Source organism: Xyrauchen texanus, chromosome 36, assembly GCF_025860055.1.
Source record: "Xyrauchen texanus isolate HMW12.3.18 chromosome 36, RBS_HiC_50CHRs, whole genome shotgun sequence".
Lineage (NCBI taxonomy): Eukaryota > Metazoa > Chordata > Actinopteri > Cypriniformes > Catostomidae > Xyrauchen > Xyrauchen texanus.
In genome coordinates, this window is record NC_068311.1 from 24,654,969 (window position 1) to 24,677,479 (window position 22,511).

Here is a 22,511-nt window from a genome sequence, read left to right on the forward strand (position 1 = left end):
CATATATGTTTAATACATTCTTATTTATGGATTTAAATCTTGAAAGGTGAACCAAATAATGCTATGGTATTTGGAATCAACAAACATATGCGTCATAAAGAAGGTATAATCAGATTTTGGATGCAGAAAAAAAAGAATGCACAACAATGTTTGGTTACACTTTATATTAGGTGTTTTTAACTACTATGTACTAACATTAAAATACATACAATACAATGTATTTAGTGTGTAACTACATGTTGTTCTGCAAAATTCTCACAAGATTCACATTTGCTGCTACTGAAGTAAAGGTACGAGTAGGTTTAAGGTTGGGGTTTAGATTAGGGTTAGGTGTAGGTTTAACAGTGTTACTACAGATGTAATTAAATGTAGGTACTGTAAATGTAAGTACAATGCAATAATACGTATGTGCATTTTAAGTACATTGTATGAAATGCTTAAGTAAATTGTAGTTAAAGACACTTAATATAAAGAGGGTCCAAATGTAATTTATTTCAGGTTTGACAAATGGTTACAGACTTTGTTTAGATAAACGTGTATACATTTTACACATTTATACTCAGATTAATTTACTGAAATTGTATTAAAATGTATATAATTTGTATTTAAAATTCATTTTATAGTAGATAAGAAGTCAAATTTATAATAAATCTTCAAAAAGGTAACAAAACTGTTTTCAATTTTCAAAAGGCATAATGATAATGACATTTTCAAGATTTGTTTGTATCAAATGTTAATATCATATAGTTTAAGAATCAGTAAGTTTCCTTTGCTTCACTGCCCATATAGTTAAAGCAACAATAACAATAATCACAATTGCCAAACTAACAGAAATGGCAATAACCATCCAGATTAGGAATGTATTTGGTGTTTCTAGGGGCTTTGAGAGGATCTTTGATGCTTGAGCAATGTTGGATATGTCAGATTTCGCTGCTTCTTTGTCATTACTTTGAATAGCAAAGAAAAGTATGATGTTTTCATATTGAGCATGAATGTATTGGGTATTGGGTATGAATGAATGCTGTTCAGTTGATCCAGCATTCTGGGGTGAGACAGCAGATGTGTTAACTAGATGAGCATTGCTGAAGTTGAATCGAAGCATCTCAAGGTCATCACTCCATCTGATCTCATAAGAATTAGCTTAACAGAAAATAAACACATTGTGTTACTGCAACAATGTAGAAACACGACAATAAATGTTGCATTATTTGTAACCTTGTATCTCAAATATTGGTATACTGTATAGTCAAATGTAATTTGTTTTACCTGTCCCCTGGTCAAGGTCTGCACCAGGAGCCGTCCAGGTGAGAAGCACAGTGTCCTTTTGAATTTCAGCACTTAGATCTGTGATTTTATTTGGAGGAAAATTTGGAAGAGTGCCTTTAATAGCCACTTCAAAACTCTCTCCAGTGGCTGTTCTGGTAAAGCGTCCTACCAAATTAAGTTCCACAGTAACTGGAGGCTTTGGAGGGTTCAGCTTCACTACACCTGGAAATAGAGTGAACTTCAAAAACTGCATGATTTTGTCAGTGATTTTAAAAGGAAACAACTTTTTGTACATGTCCCAATGTAACTTCTTTCTAGTTTGTCTCCAAGTCACTGGTTTTCAATGTAATGTTAATGTTTAATCAGTTTACTTTAAGATATAAGTCTTGATGTCATGGTTTACCATTCACTTCATATCCAGGTACGTATAGGGCACCACCCCTTTTTTTGTTAGAAAATTTGGCTTGCCCATCTTGATTCTTCACCCTTACTTTCAAGCTGCTTCTTCCATTTTGTAACTTTGTGAAATATCTGGAATAGACACCATCATCTTTTGAAACATCAGCTCCTGTAAAAAATACATCCTTGATTGATTTAGGCACAGTTTGGTGATAAAGTAGCATACAGTTTATTTGTTTACATTTATATGAAACGAAGTGCACACTTGAATATGGATTTATAGTAGGGATGTCCTGATACCATTTTATGTATTTTTTTGACTAAATACAAGTACCATAACTGTACCATTTTTTTTTTTTTGGTACTCGCCAATACTGAGTCCGATACGTGTTTTTTTTTTATTTTTATTTTTTTATTTCAAGTTTATTTAAATTGTATCATCAAAATGGTCTTTAAATAAATAAAAACATGAATCAATTTAAAGTATAAAAATACACTCACCTAAAGGATTATTAGGAACACCATACTAATGCTGTGTTTGACTCCCTTTCGCCTTCAGAACTGCCTTAATTCTACGTGGCATTGATTCACAAGGTGCTGAAAGCATTCTTTAGAAATGTTGGCCCATATTGATAGGATAGCATCTTGCAATTGATGGAGATTTGTGGGATGCACATCCAGGGCACGAAGCTCCCATTCCACCACATCCCAAAGATGCTCTATTGGGTTGAGATCTGGTGACTGTGGGGCCATTTTAGTACAGTGAACTCATTATCATGTTCAAGAAACCAATTTGAAATGATTCGAGCTTTGTGACATGGTGCATTATCCTGCTGGAAGTAGCCATCAGAGGATGGGTACATGGTGGCCATAAAGGGATGGACATGGTCAGAAACAATGCTCAGGTAGGCCGTAGCATTTAAACGATGCCCAATTGGCACTAAGGGGCCTAAAGTGTGCCAAGAAAACATCCCCCACACCATTACACCACCACCACCAGCCTGCACAGTGGTAACAAGGCATGATGGATCCATGTTCTCATTCTGTTTACGCCAAATTCTGACTCTACCATCTGAATGTCTCAACAGAAATCGAGACTCATCAGACCAGGCAACATTTTTCCAGTCTTCAACTGTCCAATTTTGGTGAGCTCTTGCAAATTGTAGCTTCTTTTTCCTATTTGTAGTGGATATGAGTGGTACCCGGTGGGGTCTTCTGCTGTTGTAGCCCATCCGCCTCAAGGTTGTGCGTGTTGTGGCTTCACAAATGCTTTGCTGCATACCTCGGTTGTAACGAGTGGTTATTTCAGGCAAAGTTGCTCTTCTATCAGCTTGAATCAGTCGGCCCATTCTCCTCTGACCTCTAGCATCAACAAGGCATTTTCGCCCACAGGACTGCCTCATACTGGATGTTTTTCCCTTTTCACACCATTCTTTGTAAACCCTAGAAATGGTTGTGCGTGAAAATCCCAGTAACTGAGCAGACTGTGAAATACTCAGACCGCCCGTCTGGCACCAACAACCATGCCACGCTCAAAATTGCTTAAATCACCTTTCATTCCCATTCTGACATTCAGTTTGGAGTTCAGGAGATTGTCTTGACCAGGACCACGCCCCTAAATGCATTGAAGCAACTGCCATGTGATTGGTTGATTAGATAATTGCATTAATGAGAAATTGAACAGGTGTTCCTAATAATCCTTTAGGTGAGTGTAAATGTTCAATATTACATTATTTTATATATATATATATATATATATATATATATATATATATATATATATATATACATCATAACATTATATATCTGAATAAAAGCACTTTATTTGACAAATATAGTACAATAGTATTATATTTGTCAAATAACGTGCTTTTATTCAGAATCTCACAGCACAATCTAAAATACATTTGAGTTATATTTCATCAAATAAAGTGCTGCACTACAGAGCATCACAGATGTAAGATATTGCCTAAATATAATACAATTACTATTGATTTATTATTATTATTTTTGTAATGATTTGTTGTAGTATTAGTATAAAAGCGAATATTAAATATATGTCATATTTTATTTTATTTAAATTGAGTTTTAATTTTGGTGGAGCTTTTATTTTGAAGTGTTTCTGTGTTGTCAAGACCAAATCGCTCTGACATCATGACGAGCTTCCCACTCCAGAAAGCAGGTCGCTACATGACTAAAAGTGATTATTACACTGTAAAGGCTAATACTTAATTAAATAAGTATGTACTCTGTTTGCGCCTCACACTATAAAGTGAATTTGGACTCTGTTTGATGGAATCTGCTTCAAATAGTGTGCTCGATGCACAAGATGGTGTTCCCTGTATTAGCAATGGAGGATTAAAAGGTACTGCACATAATCACTGGAAACATGTAAATGCCCCCAATTTTCAAGGCAAGTCTATGCCCTTGCGTAATGACATCCGTAAGTCAGATGGTATCGTTTTTTGCTATCGAAGCATTTTTCCGAGTACTAGTACATGAGCATGGTATCTAGACATCCCTAATTTATAGGTCATTTACCTGCTCCATTATCCAGGAGTTGTAATGTTTCAGTGGCCCCAGATTCAGACTTCAGTGTCGCCCACACTTCAGTATTGATTACTGGCCTGTAATTCTGACTAACCTCAGCATACACCATCATGGGTTTACTGCCGTCGCTGAACTGCAGGTTCATGTGGGCTTTGACAATGACCGGAGGAACATCAGCACGAGCTGCATGACTTGATACTGTCATAGTCAAGGACTGAAGTGTTCCACTTAAAATACTGTACTTCCAGTCTCCAGGCTATTGAAAACAAGATAGAAAAAGCTAATAAATACATTTTGTACATGACACAATGTTTTATGAAGTAATATGCAGTAGCTAACTACATTGATGATACTTAAGGAGGCAATACACTTTAAAATATAAAACAGTACATTAACGTAATTTATAATTTAATATAATTTTTACACCAGAGTTGCATAATTCAGGCAAAAATTTTTTTTTAATAAATCTCAATTTGCAGTATTAAAGTTTGATAAATTGATATACATTAAATGCTAAAAAAACTAAAAATATACTGCATTTCATAGTCATTTATGTAACTTGAGTTGAAAATATTGTGATAAACAGCAGAATTTAGATAAACTAAATCGGCTGCAATTAAAAAAAAAAAACATTTCAGAAAATATGCTAAAGTTCATGTAACTGAACATTGTGGATTGTTTGGTTGCAATTGGAGACCACTTCAGTTCTTTTTAAAAAAATGTGAACATTAATAAACAGACAATGAAGATCCAAACTTTTGTCTATTTACACACTCACACTCTGTTTATCAGTTCATGCGTGCACCCGTGCAGCCTCATTCACCACGAGACATGAGTGGTCTTTACAGCATGTGCAGACATACACGTGTGTTTGAAAGCAGCCGGCTGGTCAAATGCATGTGTATGGAATTGAGTCGGTACTCGTTTCTACCGTTAATGTAGAAAGAAACTAAATTAATTGTTGACAGTGAGTGTCGCAGCACCCAGTTTAGAAACCACTGCTATAAATAATTGTAACAATAGTTAATTTACTTTCTTTACCCTAGAGCCGCTAAAACATTCAGGGCTATCCAGAAAAGATTAGGGGCTACAACCTCAGCCCAAGTCTGTTGACACCCCTTATATAGCATACATATATATATTGAATTCTGAATGAAGCAAAATCTGAAGTACAAGTAGGAAGTAAACATTTTGGGGGAAAAAGTAATGAACTATTTATACTCACAGTAGTTATTTTACACCACTTCATTACACCTATACTTCTTGGGAAAAGTGGCCTGTAACTAGTAAAGCTAATTTATTTAGAAAATAGCTGAACTTCTGTACTTAAGTTAATAGCATCATTTTTTTGTTGGTTAATGCTGAACACTGTAACTTAGTGTAACCAGTTCATTAAATCTTGTAAAATTTGTCATACCTCTGCAGTTCCTGTAACTTTTAAAGTTAAAGTCTTTGTCTGTACATCTTGATGCATCTGCATTTGATTGTAGATTGTACCACTCGGTGACTCCACATAAACAGTAGGTAAACTTTTTTCATAGTTTATTGTAAAGCTGGTTTTGGTACCAACAGTCTGATCCACAGATATTGTTCCATTAAACCAACCAGCTGTTTGTATTCCAATGCTCTCTAGCTGCAAGGAGTCATGATAATGACAATTACTGTAAAATACTCCTACTGTAATATTGGTGACACACTCAAAGTAATATAATGTATTATGAGCAACCACTTCCCAAACCTGAACTGGTTCTTTTGTGTAATCTCCACTTGATATGGTTAGTGAAGAAAATGCATCCACTAGCTGATTAGAAAGAAGATCATCACTGGCTATGATAAATTTCCCCCCTAATTCCAACACAGAACATTAGAGAAATATGCATCTGATGTTCAGCCTGCAGGGGTATAATATGATTTATTCAGAGGCTTGTAGATAAGTCAATCATGCACATGCTACTTACCAGTACTATCTGCCATTACCCTTAGTGCCTTGTCTGCCTTGTCACCAAATGCTATTGTATGTATGATGGCACCACTTTGTATTGCTGACGGAACACAATCATTAATGTTGTCTGATGCCTCACCATCTGTCAGAAAAATTATTTCATCTCCTACTACATTCCCATTATCTTCTTCAAGTACCTAACATATTTAAAGAGAAATAAAGAGAATTGGCACAGAAAATAAAGTATATACTGATGAGCCAAAACATTATGACCACTAACAGTTGAAGCGAATAACATTGATCATCTCCTAACAAGGCCACATGTCAAGGTCTGGGTAGATTATATAGTAAAAGAAAAATCAGTTCTCGTAGTCAACTTGTTGATTGCAGGAGTACAGACAAATTGTTATGGCCAGATGACTGGGTCAGAGCATCTCTGAAACCGACAGTGGTCCGAGGAGCGACAAACCAGTGACAGAGTTTTGGGAGCCCGAGGCTCATCAATGTGTGAGGGTAACAAAGGCTATGCTGTCTTTCCGAACTGACAGAATGTCTACTGTGGCACAAGACATAGAACAAGTTAATGATGGTTACGGGAAGAATGTGTGACAACACACAGTGCATCACACCCTGGTGCATATGGGGCTGGGTATCCGCATATGATGACACTTGTCCATCGTCGAAAGCACCTACAATGCAGAGCCATATAGAGAGAGAGTTGCGACAACTCCATTGACTCCAATGGAACGTTTTTTTTTACAGCAATGGCGGCTCGTGGAGCCTCTCAATAGTTCCCGGAAGTAGCAGCAAACACATGCCGCGCCGTAGAGATGCAGCAGAGCAAACCGTTTGCGACGCACTTTTAAAAGGTGAGACGTTTAAAGAATAATATTATCTTATTCTGTATATTATCAGTACATCTAAATAAAAATAACTTGTAAATTAAAACCTTATAGTTGAGTATTACTCATTAAATTAGGAGATAAGGGATGTTATCGGATAACTAACAGATTAGGCAAGGATTGGAGCTGGATAAAGTTAGTAACGAACACCCTATTAATTGTAACATCTGTTCTCTTGATTCAGTTTCATCCATCGTTTAAAAAAAGTAATATCAGTAATATATTATTACAATTTAAAATAACTGTTTTCTATTTTAATGTATTTTAAAATGTAATTTACTCCTGTGATGCCAAGCTGAATTTTCAGCCTCATTACTTTTGAACGGCAGTTTATATACGAGTATGCTTAAATTGTTTTAAAGCTGAATATATTGTGTATATGAATAAGTATTGTAAGAATTATATATTAGATATATAATATTTATAATACATAAATAATTATATTACTATATATAGAATTGTAAGAATTGTAAACAATAAGCTTAATTTCACTAAATTTTACATTTACGTAACTGCTGCTAATAGTTAATAGTTCATTGACCCATTGTGCGGTGCGAGCTGGAAATCACCTGTCACCAGCCTGTCTCTGTACTATCTGAAAAGTCATAAATATGACATTAGTTACCATGAGATTAGTGAAAACAATGAACATGAGGTAACATAAAAAGGCAACAGAAACCCTAGCCTGAAATAAGTTGAGGCAAATAACGATAAGCGAACACTAATCCTCAAATATTAGCTGATTTGATCTTTAAAAAAACAACATCGCTGTAACAACATACTCATGCTACATACATATGTCAGTGTGTTACATAAATATATAAAATAAATGACTACTAATTGCCAGAAATAGCAGATCTGTCACTCTACTCTAACAGTTTGAAATGCCCGCCAAAGCACTTCCTGGAACTATCTGAAGTCTACGTGAATCACGTGATGATCAAGCATTTAGAACTTCCGTTGTCGCAACTCTCTCTCTATATGGCTCTGCTACAATGGGAACACAAGTGTCAGAACTGGACCTTGAAGCAATGGAAGAAGGTCACTGGGTCCACACTGGTCCCTGCCACACTGCACACATTGTTCAGGAATAGTTTGAGGAACATGTTGAAGAGTTCAAGGTGTTGCCCTGGCCTCAAAATTCCCCAGATCTCCAACAGCATTTTATGCAGGTGGTCATAATGTTTTGGCTCATCGGTGTATGTCATTTACACATCACAAGCATAGAACTTAACAACACTTGAACAATTAAAGTGGCACCTTTAAACCTTGTTTGAGGCCTTTACAGATGTATGTGCCACCATCTGCAGTACTAGGCAACTTTTTGATGAGATTCTCTCTTTTGGTCTCACTGTCAATAAGATTCAAGCTGCTAAGAGTATTAGCATTAGAACTAAAGGTCACAATTCCCACACTAGCTTGATCCTCAATGATGTGCTGCAGGAAATATGTGGCAGCTTGCTGCTGTCGAAGAATTCTAGGGCCCTTGAAAATGGGTGAAAAAAGCGATCAAATTAAATTTCATGTGTTCTTTGGAACAAACTCATTTCAGAGCATAGGTATACAACGAAAATCATCAAGGCATCCTTGTCGACAAATTAATGTATATTTTTGCATACTTGCATGCTTCCGGAGACATCAAGCACAAGACAAACAACCCGATGCTTTCTCTGCACAACTTTGAAAGATGGAGCTGGTGGAGGGGTTTGCAGGGGTTTTAGAGAACGAAGGGCGCCGCTGTCCACAGAATCCTCAAATATTACCGTCCATGTCGCTTTGTTGCCACATTTTTTATTTTGCATGTTTGGGGCAAAAATATTGTGCTCATGTTCTTTACAAAATGCACTCACCTGAAACCAAATATTTCTGCTTAATATCAGTTTCAAATGTTGTCAAACACCTTGACCAGGAATCAAATCTGTTGTCAACACATGGTTAGTTACTGTATGTCTGTTATCAGATTTCATTTCACCATCCAGATAGTATGAAGATACATTTTATGCTTTATTACAAGTACAGTACACCTCAAAGGCATTGTGAGTGTGGAAATTTGTACTTACAGATTGCAGACTTGGTAAGAACATTATGGAGCTATTTGTGTATTGCTGTTTGTTAGGAAAAAACTGGCACCCCTTTGTAGGTAGTCGAGTTTGTGGATCAATACTGCACTTTTGAAGGGATCCTGTAGTGATGTCCATAAACTGGCCTGCAATGTTTTTGCTACACCTAAATATAAGGAGGAAAGCAATGGTGGTAATAATTTCCAAGGAGATTTTTAGAGCATGATTTATTTTATGTTAATAGTTCTTAATTTTGTTTTTTTACAACCTTGTAGCTTCGAAGTGGCCAGCAGAATGGTAAAATGGATTTTCTTCACTGTATTCATCATACACTCCCCACCTCAAATGAGCCCATTCATGCACCAAGACCCTTCCTGCAAACATTATACATTTTTAACTCATCTGATATATTATTGAAAGTAGGCAGAAGTTACTGCATTTGGACTAAGTGTAAGTGGCAGATACTATGTGTACCCCAGTGTAAATTCTAACATACTGTATACAGTAACACAAAATCACAGATATCACACTCTATTTTCTGTCACTTCTCGAACATATAACTATAATAATAATAATAATAATATCTTATATTGTAGAATTAGTGGTTATATTCAAGAAAGAATAGTGAATTTTACCTCTTGTACCATATGGCTCAATGAGTTTGTCGTTTATGAGGAAGTTTGGAGTGAAATGAATGTACTGACTCTCAGATCCACATTCTCCATACTGATTAGTGTAGGGATCATCACCATATGCTGGATTCTGTTGATCAATTCTTATTTTGGCCTGCGTTTTATATAAAAATAATTCAAGCAACATGTGACACTACATTTTATATATATATATATATTATTTTGTATAGTGGCATTATGATCTGTACCTTTTCATAGGATTCTGTTCTCGATTTGCTATAATCCTTACTATTCCATTGGAGAGGAACTAGTATTGTAGCTTCCTTGAAATATACTTTTTTATCCAGTGCATGAAAAAGATATTCTGAACCTTCAGTAACCATGTCCTGTCAGAATGAGAGTTAAAAGATAAAAACAGAGAAACTGTGAATGTATGTATACACAGTATATTGTTATGACAGCCAATGCTTTAATTTGCTCTCTACTGATTCAATATCAAACACAAACCAGCATATTTACCTTTATTTTATCAATGAGTGTCTTGTCCTCTGGTACTGCTGAACCAATTGCAATGACAATATCAACGTATCCATTCCCATCTAGTTTGATTCCAGTGGAGGTGGACGACAGCAACATCCATACTGAGAGAAACACAGCTCTTGAGTCCATAGCTGCAGAGTAATGAACAGCAACTCCAGGACTTAGTTTAGAAGAAGTTACAAATGAACTTTAAGGGGCAGGTCGCAGATAAGAGGGAGTTACCTTTACTATTTGCTATTTAAAAGCTTGGCGAAAAAACAATAGAAGTAAAGCGTGAACATAAACTATTGCAAAAGATGATTTTCAATGCTGTTCATGGAGTATCTTTACCCTGTAGATGTGTGTAATTGTGTATTTATCCTCTTGGGATCCCTTTTCATAGAAAGTATACAGTATGTCCAAATGCAGCTTTCAGTTAGTAAAGGATTTGTTCAATAAAAACAGACTGTTCTGTCGCTACTTTCTTATTTTAGTGTACGAGAACCCTAGAAAACACTTGGTGACAGAATTACATTCACACATCATATAAATCACCAATTAATCCTATGAAGAAAGCTAATGATACATGGCGATTAACGCAAGAGTTGGAAAAATTAATGCCATTTTCACCAGTGGTGCCGGATGTGTGCACTACTATTAACTAAATTCCAGCAGACCACACTCATTTTATTATTATTAATTTGTTTTCTGCATTCTTCGGTGTTAGTCATGGCTGATACGCAGCCGCTGTTCGCATTCACATATGGAGGCCAATAGTAACAGAATTTAGAGACTCGCCTGCTGTGTTCTCTGCTGTAGTGCACGCTACTTTGAAGGACACCAAGCTGCCACCTGTCTATTGCAATATGCTGACAACATTCTGCTTTCCGGCCCAGACATCAAGTCATGCACAACCGCTTCAATTATTGTGTGCAATGTATTAGCGAAGGCTGGCTTCAAGACATCAAATGAAAAGATGCAATGGGTGAAACTGAACTATCAATCTGGGTCATGAACTACAGAAAGGAACAGTACGTCTCTCCACAGACAGAGTGAAGATGATTATTACCTTCCAACACCCTAAAACAAAGGCTCAAATGCAAAGCTTCTTGGGTTTAGTGAAATTTTGTCGAGCATGGGTGCCAAACTGCTCGTTATATGACAAAATCCTGAGAGAAGCAACACTCTCAAGGGCTGAAGAATCTATCAAGTGGACTGCTGAAATGGACATTGCTACCAAATCATGATGAACCCTTTCATCTGTACGTGCACGAGGCGGCAGGCACAGCAGCAGCGATCCTCGCTCAGTCCCATTGCGGAACATATAGACCAGTGGCGTACTTGTCAAAATGTTTAGAGGCAGTCGCTGAAGGCCTCCCTGCATGTTTGTGAGCAGTGACTGCTGCGGCGTTGATGGTAAAACATGCAGAATGTATTGTTCTCTCACATCCATTAGTTGTGCACACCTCTCACCAGGTAGGAACAATCATGCACAACATTACCACATGACAGCACAACATTGATCGGAATATGAAGTAATTTTATTGGTTACTGCTAATCTGACCATTAAACCAACCTCCGATATACATGCCCCGACTTTATCATTACAAATTACTAACTAAAGGTGAATTTTACAATGATTCACATGATTGCATCGATCGCCTAAAAACATGTACTTTATGCAGGCCGGATGTTTCATCATCCGCCCTGGAGGAGGAGAACCATTGGTACATTGATGGGTCCTGTTCCAAGCCAAATGATTCTGTATACTGGTTTGGTTATGCTGTAACGGAACTCCCGAATATAATTATTGAAGCTTATTCACCCATATAAATCTGTACGCCATTTGGCTAAAGGTAAATCAATAGATATATACACAGACGTACAATGTATACACATACAAGTGTACTGATGAGGTAGCAAAGTGGGCTGCAAGGGAAGTTATGGTAAACCCAGAGCTGAATCAAGCTGAAGAGACTTTTTCCATGATACAATCAACACTGGTAGAAGACAATGACATTAAATTGTTACAGGCAAATCCATCTGAATCTGACAACATTGGGCCTCAAATTAAGTGAAATCAAACTTATTGCATAAATGGGGTACAAAATGCAGTAAAATGTATGTCTTATGTCTAATATGCGCACAGAACAACAGACACAATCCTACGAAGCACGATTCATTACCACACTCGGAACTGCCATTCTAAACGGACAGAAGCTTTCCTGTGTGTGAGGTAAAATTATAAAATGGTGAAAATTTGGCTAAATAAATAATACAGAGATTCGGCTGACTGAGCTCAGAATGTCACCATCCTCTGTTGTTAATCTCTCCATTTGAAATACTAATGGGTAAGCCTTTCCCGACCCCTTGGGTCAAAGGCCGCGCTGGCTTTCTCTCCACAGGTGACAAGGAGGTGGTGATTGCAGAATATGTGGATTCCTTCATTAAAATATTAAATGGCATAAATGGTGATATCTCTCTCTCCCTCTGCCTGCAGAAAGCCCTACTCATTTGTTCCAAATCAGCAGGTTCTGGAGAAGTGTCTGAAACCAACAAAGTTAGGTGAACCAAAGTGGGCCCAACTACTGTACTGCCAGTGACTAGAACGGGGGTGCTAACTGACCTTCAACCACAGCGGATCCACGCAAGCCGATTGAAGCTTGCTCCAGAGGAGGGCCTTACTGATTCAAGGTGAACGGTGAAAGCACTGGAGGAGCTGAACATGCAGCGCCAGTGCCCAACCGGGAATCTGCGAATTAGGGGGACCTGAGGAGGGACCCGGAACAGTCAACATGAAGACATTCCTACTGACACTCTGCATATGGCAGGCAGTCGTTCTTGCCTATGCCCATTCAGCATCAACACAACAGCAAGGAGTCACAAGTGTAACTCCAATTCCTAGAAATAATGTATGATGGTCAGTGGCGGATCTAGAAAATTTTACATGGGGGGGCAAAGGGGTGGCATGAGGTCTTGGCAGGGTGGCAAAGACGGTACATGGGAATCACTATGTGTGAATTGCTTTAGCAAAACAAACACAAAAACACAGTAGTTATAGTTTAATCATGACCGTACACACTACAAAGGTTTTTAACACAACATGAATAAGCCCAGTGCAGTGTTCAAACACAACAAAAATGCATCTTTTAAAAATTAAAAGTATAACAAGAAAAATTAAAATATAAAAAGAAAAGTACAAGATGCAGTGGACTACAAGTAAAGAACAGTGGGCAATACTAAAGTTATAATTATAATTAAAAACGTATAATTATAGTCCACAAATGACCCATGATCACCTATCTTTTTAGTAAAGCTTAAGGCGACGGTTGTTGTGCTTTGCAGCAAAACGCTTCACAAACAAATCTAAATCTAGTGCTTTTGCACGCTGTTTCTCGATACTGAGAACAGCCAGATTTCTCAGACGGTCATCTGCCATGGTTGAGCGCAGGTGAGTTTTTACAAGCTTTAAAGCTGAAAAGCTTCGCTCACACCCAGCAGTACTCACTGGCAAAACAATAGCGATCTTGCACAGGCTGAAAAAGCTCAAAGAAAACCTCTTTAAAAGGCACCAAGAACGTCACAAACTCAGTCAAACTGGACGGGTTTACTTTGCCATTTGCTCTGTTTCTTTCAAGAAGTCTTTTTGCCTAGTGTATCTCAGTTTTCAAGTCTTGCAAGTCAGAGCCATATTCCTCAGCCACTAACAAAACCAATTCTTCCTTTAAGAAGTCATTGTTTGATGGGTTTAAAGCTTGTATACCCCTCATTATCTTGCTGCTAGAGTTTGAAAAGCGCCTGTTCACTTCACTGATCATTGAGTCTATATGCACACCTATTTTTTACAGTCTATGATGCACACACGTTATGTTTAGATTACTTGTATATTTGTTATTTCCCAACCCAGTTGTAACCTGGTTTCATTGCTGTGATATCTGAGAAGGAATTGGATTTATATGATTTATACTATAGGACTGCTTAGCTAATCAACTGATCGATCTCCTAACTGTATTGTGTGCTGTTGTGTGGACGTAACGGCGACCATCAGTAAACGTTATGAATACAAACAATTTATATTCTTTATTAAGCTGTTATTGTCTTTACTAAAATCAAAATTAGGCTAATCAAAGGGAAGAGTGCTCTTATAAATCACGAGGGAGCGATTTGACCGCTGATAATGGCTAACGTAATAGCCTCGCTGTTTTGATGATGTAGTATCCTATTTACCATACAGAATACATTCATTACAAATGTAACTTCAAGTTCAAGTTAAACGTGTGTTTAAACTACGCCTTTGGAAACTCACTTCACCTGTTCAGAGGCTCTGAGTGGGGCAGCAGCTCAGTCTCTCCAGTCCAGTCGGGTTGCAGGGACACTGCAGCAGAGCAGACTCGCTGTGTGAGTGAGCCAGACTGCGAGCGAACGTGCTTGTCGCGCTCTGTACGTTTGAATCAGTGAGAGGCAGGGGGAGGGGCTGACGATACATTTAAAATTAAAAATTAAATTGTTCACTTTTGGTAAATGTATTGTTTAGTTCACTGTTTTGAGAAGCTTGTGGACATAATAGCGGGTTGTTTTTACAAGTACAGATTTTGGATCATCAAAGTTAGGGGGGCAGCTGGGGGGGCAAGGCTCTAGAGTGGGGGGGCACCTGCCCCCCCGTAGATCCGCCCCTGATGATGGTTTATGTTTTATGGTAATGTTAAAGGAAGAGGTTTCTACGTACGGGTACATGCAGGTACGGGTAAACACCCGGGAAAGTAGGTACCTAGAAGGTGATGCCTCAAGTGACCCTGAAGTATATTTAGACAGTGTTGGACAGCCAAGAGGTATTACATTTTGGATTACCTCTTGGCTAAAGATGGAGGAGGAGTATGTAAAATATTTGGTGACAAATGCTATACATACATCCTGGGTCACATTGATGATGATGATGGTGAATTCATGAAGGTATGAAAGGAAATGGATAAGTTGAATAAAGAATTAGCTGATAACATCAAGGAATATGGGGACATTTTTCAATGTGTTTGGGTGGTTCGCACCCTGGATGTCTTCCATTATATCGATTGGTGTATGCATTATACTTATGTTATTATTTGGCCCATGTTTGCTACAATTTCTAATGCAAAAGATGAATGTGATGATAAACAGGCATAATATCGCCATGCTCCATTATATGCATGTACCTAATACTGAAGTTGGTTGAGAAGGCTACATGATCCTTTCAGGATCAAAGTGGGCAATGTGAAATAACGAATGCTTCTCAACAACTTCTCTGGTGATGTAATGTGGAATAATGAAGGCCTGTTTTAAACTTCTTTTGTTGGGTAGCTGCAGCTGCTCCTAACGCTGTTCTAAAGATGTTCTTTAGGAATCTGTTTCTTGTCTCACGTTTCACACGTAGCTCAAACATGTATGTCACCGCCATATAAGGTAAAGAACTATTTCATTGGTGGGGGTCCAGTGGAATGTGGTTTTTCTGGGCCATATAACAGAATGTTGAACAAATAAACTTGGAAGAAGGATTTGATACCATTGGGTGTCTGTGTCATTTCTTTCTTCCCTCAGCTGAGCCGTATCAAGATGGGAATTGCAGATCAACAAAATAAATTAAATACATTGGATTACAAAATTATCTAACAATTACCATGGATTACAATCAATGTTTGTGATGATTTTTGGCTGAGTGTGTTCGCTGATGTAACTGTTTAGATCAGAACATTTGACGTCTTGTCAGTTCTTCAGTAAAAGAAGCACATTGGTCACTTGAATAGACCACAAGTGTCTGCCCAAGAGACTGAAATTTTGTCAAGGGATAAATGACCTTCCACTGGCAGACACTAATCCAAAAATGTGTCGGTGGTGCCACTTAAGAAACCATAACTAAGAAAGCAAAGCTTTCCACAAGCAAATGCTTGTGGATATCTGCTTTACTTGCTACTATGTGCCTCAAACAAAACTGAATATTTGAAGATTCAATATCACTAACATGGCAAATTTAGGCAAATCCAGTGATTATTTAATACTTATTAAAATCTGATTAGGATTGACTAATTTAAGAAAGCGTTTTCCAGTTTTGTGTGCAATATGCATCAGATGGTTAGTGCATGGTTGCAGAAAGTCTGTGGGTGGCAGTGTAATTCTGAGACTTCGCTCTAGCCATTTTCAACTCCTGTATCATGGCCCCTTACCACATCCCCCACAGTTTTAGCAATAAATGCATTGATTTAAAAATAACAAAAACTGTATACAATTTTTATGCTAAAATTAGAATTTTCTTGACCCATCACTTATATAAAAAACCCTAAAACATCTTTCATATACATATGTATACACTGGAGGCCAAACCTTTGGAATAATGTACAGATGTATCCCTTATGGAAAGAAATTGGTACTTTTTCTTTATCAAAGTGGCATTCAACTGATCACAATGTGTAGTCAGGACATTAATAAAGTGAAAAATTACTATTACAATTTGAATTTTTTTTCCAGAACTTCTTAAACTACTTAAAAGAGTTCTCATAAAAAAATCTTCCACATGCAGCAATGACAGCTTTGCAGATGCTTCACATTCTAGCTGTCTGTTTGGTCAGATACTCCTGTAGCACTTGCCATTGATGTGGCTGTCTTGTCGGTCACTTCTCATGCACCTTACAGTCTAGCAGATCCCACAAACTCAATGGGGTTAAGATCCATAACACTCTTTTCCAATTATCTGTTGTCCAATGTCTGTGTTTCTTTGCCCACTCCAACATTTTCTTTTTGTTTTTCTGTTTCAAAAGTGGCTTTTTCTTTGCAATTCTTCCCATAATTCCTGCACCCCTGAGTCTTCTCTTTACTGTTGTACATGAAACTGGTGTTGAGCAGGTAGAATTCAATGAAGCTGTCAGCTGTGGACATGTGAGGCATCTATTTCTCAAACTGGAGACGTTGATGTACTTATCCTCTTGTTTAAGTGGATCTGGACCTTCCACATCTCATTCTGTCCTTGTTAGAGCCAATTGTCCTTTGTCTTTGAAGAATGTAGTGTACGCCTTTGTATGAAACCTTCAGTTTTTGGCAATTTAAAACATTGCATAGCCTTCATTCCTCAAAACAATTATTTAATGATTAGTTTCTAGAGAAAGATTTCATATTGACCTTAAAACATGCCAGTCTATTTCATACTGTAGCAACTCAAAAACAAACATAAACACAAACACAATGTTAAGTTTCATTTAACGAACCAAATAGCTTTCAGCTGTGTTTGATATAATGGCAAGTGATTTTCTAGTACCAAATTAGCAATTTAGCATGATTACTCAAGGATAAGGGGTTGGAGTGATGGCTGCTGGAAATGGAGCCTGTCTAGATTTGATTATAAATTACTTTTTTTCAAATAGTGATGGTGCTGTTTTTTAAAGTACCAATTTATATTATTATATTATTCCACACACACACACACACACACACACACACACACGCACTTTATATTTTAGCATCTTCATATAAATGTATATGATTATTTATTTTTATCTTATTCATCTGTTCTTCTTGTCTTTATGACTCAGTGATTGTATACATCCATTGTTTGATCTGTGTAATTTTGTACATCTTATTGAACCTTTATATACACAGTTTTAGCACAGTGTGTGGACTTTTCAGATGGTCCATTACCCACCGTAGAAAAAATGTCCTACTTATTTCAATGTTAATTTAGCTATTTGGAACGATTTCACTGTGACACCATCTGACCAGTTTAAATATGGGACAAATCGTGTCCCTTATTGATAACGGTTTTAAACTTGTATTAGTGATTTTTTGAATGTTTGTAGCATATAAAAATAAAGATATTGTGATACTGAAAAGACTATTTGAGCAGCTGGTTCGTTATGACAACGGCTTCTGTCCCTCTTGTGCTGGTAAACAGCAGCACGACTGCAGATCTCACCGGTTTGATTGTACGCCTCTGAGCCCAGCCTATTTTAATCAAACCGTTTTGGTTTAATGAGCTATATGGTTAATACACCCTAAAAATGTGAGATGAAAATACAGAGGTGTATTTGCATAACAAATTCCCGCCTTCAGCCCAGACACATGGAAGCCTAGGAGTGCCAATTTCAAAAGAAAGAAGGAATACATTATCTATTAATTTGAAAATATTTATTTTTTGAAATTTTAAACCAATTTAAAAATGGACAAATAAATAGACACATTTAAATGTGTTTATTTAATTCATATTTTAATATGTACTTATATTTAGCAATAAAACAGCACATTAATAAGATTTTTAAGTGCACATTTTAAATGGTGTTTTAAAAAGCATTTGGCTATTGCTTTTCTTCATCCATTTGCCAGTTGCTTTTCTTTATTGTTTGACTTTTGTTTTTCTTTTACCATTTGTCAATCCATACCAGCTGAAGCCCAGGAGTGCCAATTAAAAAAGAATAAAGGAATAAATTATCAATCTATTAATTTGAAAATAACAACTTGAATAAATCAATACATTTATAAATGGACAAATAAAAAGACACATTTAAATGTTTTATTTAATTCATGTTTAAAAATGTCATTATATTTCACAATAAAATTGTGCATTAATAAATCATATTTATTTCAAGTTTAAAATGTAATTAACTGTATAAATTAGCACATTAATTAGTCTTTTATATGCACTTTTTAATGCACTTAAAAGCACCTTAAAAGCATTTTAAAAAGGTATTTGGCCATTTCTTTTCTTAATTCATTTGCCAGTGGCTTTTCTTTTTCAATTTTCTTTTCCTTTTCTTTCTCCAACTGAGAATTAAGTAAAAAAAAAAATGCCATTGGACTGTTGAATTGTGAGAGCAACCAATGAACATTTGATACAGTTATAAGACTGTAAAGAGATTAATGGAAAGGAGGAGGCTAGAACCGGCTTGACAATATAAATAATAGTTTAATAATAAACTGAAACAAAAAGACACAAACATGTACAGTGTTATGAATGCAGACGAGGGCAGACAAGGAGTGGGATCTAAGTGCGGGTTCTTTATTTTAATCAAAGTGAAAACAAACAAGCAGGAACAAAAGAAACATCCACAGGGGGAAAACTGAAACTAAGACACGAACACATCGGAGGAACACGGAACTGGGAAAACACGGCAGGATGAACATGGCTGGACGGGTAACGGAGTAAACATGGGAACATCAAAAAACATCCAAACAGCGAAACATTAAACACATAAGAAACATTCAACGATCGACAAAGGAATGGAGAAACAAACAGGGTTTAAATACACAGACACAGGATGATCACAAATGACAATCGGGTGCAAACAATGACACAGGGCTGGCAGTGATGATGGCCGGGAATTGTGGGAAGTGTAGTTTTTTTTTACAAAGGACATGAGAAACACGGGGCAGACAACCAGGGATCGTAACATACAGGTGTTGGGCAGCTGCCCATAAATCTCTCTCTCTGACACTCTGCCGTCTTGGGTCGGCCTTTATCCCTCTTGGAGGCTTGATTAGCCTGATTAGGGACCGGGTGTGTAGCCCTGCCACAAAGACACACCTCCTCTCCCAATTGCCACTTGAATAGGATGTAAGTACGGATGATGGTACGAGCAGTTTATGTGATATTGTTGAATCTGCACATAAGAAACTGATGCAAAACATATCAGAAGTTAATGGTTGCTCATTCACTGTTGCTGTGAAATGTTAAACGAGGCCCTACCTGAGCATGCATAGTGATATGTGTCCAGGATGGGAGTTGGTAATCATGATGCTGTCAACAGAACCAGCCTCCCGACCCATGGCCCGAACTGAAACACATGCAGCATCAGCCATTTGCCTCAACGTACTTCACCGCTTGAGATACCGAACCAATGAAGAATATGCCAGATCCTGTACTAAAGCACCTCCGTGAAGTTTGCACCCCATACAATTAAATCTTTACCAACTCTATACCATTAAAAATGAACGTTTGTGCTGGTTCGGCGTTTGAGATATTAGACATCATTTCTTTGGGCTGTGTGACATCAATTTCCACCCCATGAGGTCCAAATAGCTCTGAACCTTTGCCGTTTGTTTGTGCTTGATTTGTGCCATTAAAAGACACATCATGACATTTTCCTTTCTTTGTATTAACAAGATAGCTTTTGGGAGCCTTAAATTGCATAAGCTAAACCCCATGTCAATCACTCTCACCTGACTCCATTATTTGTGCTCGCTTCTGGTTTGTGCCGTGTTTTGTATCGAAGCATACATTTTTGGGCAAAGATTTAATCTTTCAGCCCATCAAACTCAAACACATCTCTCTTTCTTTGTCACGAAATATCAGATTTGGCTGAAAACTTTCAGGGATGAAAACTACTCACCTTTCAGCTAAAGTCACCTTTTCTGAAGCTAATTTGCTTAAACAGGATTATATCTATAGCTGTAGTCTACACAACCAGTCCAAAAGGACACTGGCTAAGTTTTTTTTTACTTTTTAGGCTTCTGGTCAAATGCTTGGAAATGCTTTGCCTAATTATAGATGTCTATACAAACCTTTTAGTTATATGTTTTATTTATTTAATAGATGCCATGTCAATGTGGCAGGTGGAATACGAATAACAGGGGTTTAGCAGACTACGCCACGATGGGATTTACACCCAAAGAATTAGTTAGTTTATTCTAACAAGGCACTCAAGTTCGTTGATTGATTAGCCAGAGACAGTGGTCCAGTACAAAAATAGAATTGTATTTCTTTTTAAAATCAAAAGCACACACACACTACTTTGCTCCAACAAGTGTTTGGTCTTCACTGCAAACCTATAAGCTAATTTAATCCCAGTAAACAAAATACACTATACACAAAATCAACAACAAAACACACACACATCAAAAAAGGGAAAGGGATAGTGCGGAATCTTACCAGTGGGAGGCTAGTGGCTCCAGCAATGAGCATCCGAAGAAAACACCCCAATCACACGTGCTAAGTTCACACACACACATAAAGGAAATGACCACACTCGGTGAACACACGGCCACTGCACACACCAAGGGACCCACCACCGCCAGAGGCACTGCTCCCACTGACCGTTCTTCGCACCTAGACAGAGGAAAGACAGATGAAAAGTTAACTGCACATTTTCATGCACACAAATTACAATAGCCCGGTGGCTAATAAACCAAGATTGAACTAGGGCTAACAATATGAATGAGACAAGCAAAACACCATAACTCAAAATGAACAATCAAACATAAACAGAACAAAATAAACCATACACAATAATAAACAAAATGACAAAAATGCCACACTGAGGATCAGCAACTTCCAAGGTCTCCCTCAATGTGAACAAATCAACAAACAAAAAGAATCAAAACAGAGAAATCACAACAAATAGGTCCATCACTTTGGGTATCAACAGCAGAAGAAATACAAGGGTTCAAGAAATAAACACCGCAAAACAACTTAACCAATGCAAGTTGCCCGTTTAACTTGAACTAACCACGGACCGGTGATATTGGTCCCGTGGAAAAGAGCAGCCGAATACGACGCAGAAACCGTGGGCTGGCGTAACAACAAAAACATACGGCAAAGCAAAGCAGCAGATGTTCGGCGTAGAGGCAGCCAACCAGCGGCCGCCGACTAAATAGCACTCCCTGAAATACACAGAATGTCTACTTACAAACATATCCCACCGTAATCATTCACTTATCACTCAGTGTAGCCACATACATTACCTATGATTAACAGCGTTGAGTCACGAGCCCCAAGCTCTGATTGCCAATAGCAGGGTGCACACTCAGCTGGTGAAAGGGCTGCTACAGCACCGGAGATTCTAAAACAAAACATTCCCTATAAGCCCAACTTATAAAGTCAAACAAGTGGAAGGAGGAACGGAGCTAGTCATACCTGCGGCGCTACGATGAAACCGATAACAAAGGCAGGCGTCAGATCACTAGGCAGGTAAACAAGGCAACAGTCGCTTGCCGGTGACGTCACTTGTCAAACGAAAAGTCCCGATTTATAAAGGGGCTTGGCTATTGCGATTGGCTCGCAGTTGACTGCCCAGAGCCACTCACAGCACAGCAAATTAAGTAACACTTGGGGAAGCATGAGCCAGAAAGCTGCATTCTGCTACATCAAGTTAAAAAAGAACCTGGTAACACTTTATTTTAAGGACCCACAATAATGCACTAGTTAATCATAAACAAGGCCATAATTAATAATGAACTGAATGTTTATTAAGGTTATCCAAGCCATAGTTTACAACTTACTAAATGTTGTAAG

General features: G+C 37.6%; 1 protein-coding gene across 1 annotated transcript; it reads right to left on the bottom strand.

Moving 5' to 3' along the window:
- On the bottom strand, positions 1 to 22,224 carry LOC127629803 (calcium-activated chloride channel regulator 3A-1-like). Its single transcript, XM_052107053.1, has 17 exons — positions 22,134 to 22,224; positions 21,962 to 22,059; positions 21,150 to 21,326; positions 10,271 to 10,422; positions 10,000 to 10,137; positions 9,755 to 9,905; positions 9,388 to 9,493; positions 9,120 to 9,285; positions 8,679 to 8,909; positions 8,320 to 8,544; positions 6,174 to 6,354; positions 5,954 to 6,060; positions 5,633 to 5,848; positions 4,207 to 4,471; positions 1,670 to 1,834; positions 1,267 to 1,488; positions 1 to 1,140 (listed from the first exon to the last, which is right to left on the bottom strand). Exons 4-17 carry the CDS (start codon positions 10,418 to 10,420, stop codon positions 749 to 751), a joined length of 2,715 nt encoding a protein of 904 aa, XP_051963013.1. The 5' UTR covers positions 10,421 to 10,422; positions 21,150 to 21,326; positions 21,962 to 22,059; positions 22,134 to 22,224; the 3' UTR covers positions 1 to 748.
- Between the last annotated feature and the right edge of the window lie 287 nt (positions 22,225 to 22,511).

What these genes read in the sequence shown, in the direction of transcription:
- LOC127629803 (XM_052107053.1), bottom strand. Translation starts at nt 10,420, where the DNA reads ATGGACTCAAGAGCTGTGTTTCTCTCAGTATGGATGTTGCTGTCGTCC. An exon ending in GCCTCAAACAAGGTTTAAAG is followed by an intron (nt 6,355 to 8,319) that starts GTGCCACTTTAA and finishes TAAATATGTTAG; the next exon opens with GTACTTGAAGAAGATAATGG. An exon ending in GGTAATGGCAGATAGTACTG is followed by an intron (nt 6,061 to 6,173) that starts GTAAGTAGCATG and finishes TGTTGGAATTAG; the next exon opens with GGGGGAAATTTATCATAGCC.